This window comes from Dermacentor andersoni, chromosome 10, assembly GCF_023375885.2.
Source record: "Dermacentor andersoni chromosome 10, qqDerAnde1_hic_scaffold, whole genome shotgun sequence".
In the NCBI taxonomy this organism is placed as follows: Eukaryota; Metazoa; Arthropoda; class Arachnida; order Ixodida; family Ixodidae; genus Dermacentor; species Dermacentor andersoni.
This window is the reverse complement of record NC_092823.1, coordinates 95,720,885-95,725,728: the sequence shown is the minus strand read 5'-3', so window position 1 is coordinate 95,725,728 and position 4,844 is coordinate 95,720,885. Positions and strand designations below refer to the sequence as shown.

Genomic DNA, 4,844 nt, shown 5'->3' with positions numbered 1-4,844 from the left:
TAATTATTCTGGTTGATGGGTTTGTGATTGCCAGGGCAATCGCGGCCGTCTCTGCCTCTTCTGGTGAAGAGTGTCTCACGCTACAGCTCTAGATTAGCTCGCCTTTGTCGCTCATTACTACTGCAGCGTAGTGCCCTTCTGGGTACTCTGCCGCATCGGTGTACACTACGCCTTGTTTTTGGAGGAGGGAGCTTTGGAGTCTTTGGACTCTGCTTCTCCTGCGTTCTTCGTTATGTATGGCGTGCATGTTTCTTAGGATGGGGGGGGGGGGGGTATTCTTAACTTGGTCATTTCTTTGGGGATGGCGCTTATCCCCTCTCGCGATTCTGGGCTACCGGACATTCATTTTGTCATGCCATGCCACTTGTCACTTCGTGCCACCCGCTGTCCGTATTGGCTGCGCAGGCAAATTCAAGTGCGTCAGCGGCAACTGGTCACGCGACACGTGTTTGCCGGTCGAAACCGGTGATTCTGTCTGTTTTGTGAAATCCGCGGACGGCTGACTGCTTATGTCATGGTGTGCATGCGATATTTCATTCCCGGCCATATCTGCACTGCAAACTGCACCTACAATCTGCCTTAGTTATGCTTTAAGTTCGCGCTTTGCACATGCTCATCGAATCCCTGGCACAAGTGAGTGTTATTTTTCGTGGGTCACGGAATATACCTCTGTTTCCAACCTCGGTATGCACGGGCCCGTTCTCAACAATAGGGAGTTTTAGCGTATCTGGCATTTCCATATACGCAATGGCGTTTGCGGATTAATGGCTTAGCGCAGACGCCAACGAGAGGGGCCGGATTAGCGACCCCACCTTGCGGTGAGCGGAGCTCCACCAGAAAAACACAATATTGTTATGGTAACAACCAGGTGTATTCCACTGCACTGCTCGTGTAAATTTTCGGCAGCGGTGTAATGGTGAACATCTTGCATTTCAAATGTTTTTTTAGGCAAGAACATCCATGGAACACGAAAACGTGCCTAATAGTCCTTGTGGTTAGACAAAGCGTCCGCAAGATTTAGCTACCAGAGCCCGATAAGCCGGTATTACTCAAACGCAATTGCATACACCGGAATACCGGACACGTAAAGCGCTCTAATATTGTGAAAGCAGAAGGATGTATTGTTTTCCTGGTCCCATCTGGCAATACGACAGTCATCCACTAAGTACGCCATTTAATTGTTGACTACCCTGTCATAGCTCAATTTGCCTATGATGTGATAATCGCGAGCTGTAGACTCGACTGTGACACATGAAACGAGAAAAAAACATCAGACATTTGTACTCATAAATAAAATGGGCGCCGTTTATTTTCTCCTGAGATGACCTTGTAGCGAAGTAGACCCTCGAGTCTGCGGGTAAAGCACCGACTCTGCAAACGAGAAATAAAACACGGTTACGCGCTGCAGTTAATGTAATGACATTTTTCCTAGCTTTCACTTTGTTATGCAATAAAACAGATTATTTAGCGCAACTATGCAATGTGGTGTCTGTCAATAAGATAAAAGTATGCGAATCATTTTTTATATATTCTGGCGGGTATTTCTAAACACATCGCAATCTTACTAATCTGTGCTGTTCATTTTTATGTATTATTTCATCCTCATTATAAGTGGTTTAACAAGCTAGATTTGTTTAACGCAACTTTAGTCCAGAGGCAAATGCGTAGTTCCATCTTTTCTTTGACCTTTGATTGATTTCCTGCACCAGCCGACACTTTACTGTTTGTATAGTTCTTTGCTTCCCCGGTGATGTGAAGAATAAGTCTCTCCTAGAGTTGGGCAGTGACCATAAGAAGCACGGGGCCTCCTGACCCGACGTCCTTGGAGAAACGAAGTCTCATATATTGAACTGACAGTGCTGCGAGTTTCCTGCGCCCTGAATAGGAGTACACAATGGAGTACAGTGCACGTTCCACATTGTAGAGGCTGTTTTTTTTTTTTCTCGCCAAATGAGATTTGCTGTTAGCACGGAAAGCCTTGTAATGCCTGCCAGTGTGTAGTCGCAAGCCACACACGCAGCACTTAAATCGATACTTCGCCTTTCTTCGACGACAGTTACGTATTGTGGTGGTCGTCTGACACTGGAAAGTTTTCTCCTGAAAGGTACCCACATTTAGCCGAGGTATCCACCGCCGTAGCCGCCACCGGCCTGGTGTCCGTGAGAAGATTGTCCGTAGCCGCCCTGGTGTCCGGCAGCGCCACCCTGGAATCCGGACGATCCCTGGTTGTGTCCGGTACCGAATTTGTTGCGGTCCGAGGCCGAAAAGCCCGAGCTGTGGCTGTAGCCCTTGTTGTCATTGTAGGCGTTCACGTTCCTGTTGGAAGCACCGCCGGCGAAGCCCGCGGAACCCTGGTTGTGTCCGGCAGCGCCTCTCTGGAACCCACCCTGGTGGCCGCCGGCCTGAGAGCCGTATCCGGACTGGAAGCCTCCTCCGTATCCTCCGAGGCCACCATGTCCCAGACCAACACCTCCGAGACCAACGCCGCCAAGACCAGGTCCTACACCGGCGCCGTAGCCACCGAGACCAGCGCCCACAAGGCCACCGCGCGCTTCGACCTTCTCCTCCTCAGCGTAAACGCTGCAGACTAGGAGGGCGCAGACAACGGCCGTGAAAGTCTGCACTTGGAAAGATGGATCCATCGTTAGCATTATTCCGTGTCATGTAGTGCAACGAAAGAGTAAAGTAAGTGCTAAGTATACATAAAGTACATTTTAGTGCATGCATACACACAGTGCAGTGTTATATGTATAGCGAAATGACAAAGACCTACGCCGAAAAGCTCAATGACTTTTGATCATGGCGCCCCGATTTCTGTAAAATTTCTTCGTCTGTATTCACGATTGCACGGCGTGGTTTCGCTGTGCAGCGTTTCTTCTTTACAGGATAAGAATGCTCATGATGGTGACACAGTACACGTTCTCGCAGAGGAACCTCTATTGTATGACCCCGTCGATGTTACCGGCGTCAATTTAGTGATCGTTCAAATTTATAGCGCCATTTGAACAGTACTCTGACGTATGGCTACTTAGGCGCATGTGAAGTGTAAGCTCCGCACTAGTATGTCTAGGATAACGACCCTATCCGTAATAACCATACTTTGCAATTGGTTTATATTGCATTTAGACAACTGAAGATGCTGAAATTGTAAAGGAAATGTTATATTTAGCTAATACAATACGTTATGCTTAATATTACTGTTTTTCTAATTCGATAAGCGATGCCAAGCACGTAGGTAGGTTTCGGTAGCTCATCAAAGAAAAATAATTACATGTCCGATAGTAGTATCGAACCAGGTTCACCCGGGACAAAAGCCAGACGTCGTATACACGATAGACAGTAGTATACTTTCAAAACGCTTCGCACAGTATGAATTCTCCACAGTGCACGTGATCTGCACATTTCTTATTATTATTTCACGCGATATCAGAACGTGTTTCTTTTAAGACATTGGTTCTGCCGACCTGTTGTAGAGGAACTACATCACGAGAACTTTTCTACTGAATTAGCTGGCCTATAGCACAAATATTTTGGAAATATTGAAATACTATAGGGCAACGGAGATCGGTAGTAAAATTACAGCATATAAATTACGTAAATAATACTGCAAATGCGAATAGACCTTAATAAACCTGTAGAATTCAGTGCTCTCTGTATATATCATGGTTTCGACAGTTATACGCATCGTGCGAATAGAACCGACAGTTCTGCTGCAAACAACCGGCCGAAAGCAAACTCACCCTCATGTCGACGGAGATGGGTGTCTTCTGGCGAGATCTTTGGAAATGGTGATTCCCCGTTCGAGAGTGGCTGCTCTTTTATACCGGATTCGAAGGAAGCGTGGTGTCTTCAACTCAAAACAAAAAGACAAATCGAATCCGCCGCCGTGGAGGAAGTGACGTGGAAGCAGTTCTGCGAGCCCTTGGTCGCGGTTATTTACCTGTCGCACTCTAACGCATAAGCTGGCTCTAAAGATTGAACCGGGAGTGGCTTTTCCAGTGGCTTGCACCACTTCCGCCCATCCCTGTTCTCCGGTTGCTGCACTCTCTATCTCCAACTTTCCTTGTGCTTTTCTTTTCTCGTTGAACTAGTGATATAGAACGGCGCGGTTTGTCGCTCTTTTCGGATATCCGAAAGTTTTCGAGGGCTGCACCCACAAGGCCATACGTCTGGTTGTATTATCTTCTAAAGCCTAATTCGTTAGCAAACCATCTCTTTAATGAGCAAGAAGTAGGAAAGAGCAGATTACGTATTATGCGCAAGGCCGGTTTAGAAGTATCACCTGAGTGCTTGCATATTCAGTCTGGCTATTGAGAACGCTATAGCCGTTCCTACCTTGTAGAAAAGGTACATTTTGAGGGAAAAAAATTGGCATTCTCGATTTCACTTTGAATGGTTCAGACATCGGTGCTTTACTTTTAAAGAGCGAAGTTACAGATAACAGGTGAAACGTAAGGAAGTTTCGCCCGGCTTATGTAGGACACAACTCACAGTAGGTGCTGATATGTAACAGAAGTGTTGCCTTACTATACATCCTAGCGGCTTTCTGTTTCTTCGTCATTTGAGTTGCCGTGGCAGGTTCGCACGAGGGCGCCTTCTCAGAGAACTCAACGTGCAAGTTTGCGCACTAGGAATCTATCAAGTACGGCAACACCCACCGCTTGAATCACAAATTAGCTTACGATAAGGAGATTTCGCGCCTATCGATTTCCCCAAGTCACTCGCAGAATTCTCTAGTTAGAGAATTCGAGTGCCTCGCAGAAAGGACCATCTTGCAAAAACGTGCATTAGAATCATGTCGAGCACTCACGCTTTCATGCCACTGCTACCCGCACAAGTAGCGT

The 4,844-nt window shown here is 46.8% G+C and overlaps 1 protein-coding gene across 1 annotated transcript; it reads right to left on the bottom strand.

Moving 5' to 3' along the window:
- Nucleotides 1–1,277: 1,277 nt before the first annotated feature.
- Nucleotides 1,278–3,819, bottom strand: LOC126544413 (uncharacterized). The gene is made up of 3 exons (XM_055061075.1): nt 3,741–3,819; nt 2,113–2,618; nt 1,278–1,371 (listed from the first exon to the last, which is right to left on the bottom strand). Exons 1-2 carry the CDS (start codon nt 3,744–3,746, stop codon nt 2,115–2,117), a joined length of 510 nt encoding a protein of 169 aa, XP_054917050.1. The 5' UTR covers nt 3,747–3,819; the 3' UTR covers nt 1,278–1,371; nt 2,113–2,114.
- Between the last annotated feature and the right edge of the window lie 1,025 nt (nt 3,820–4,844).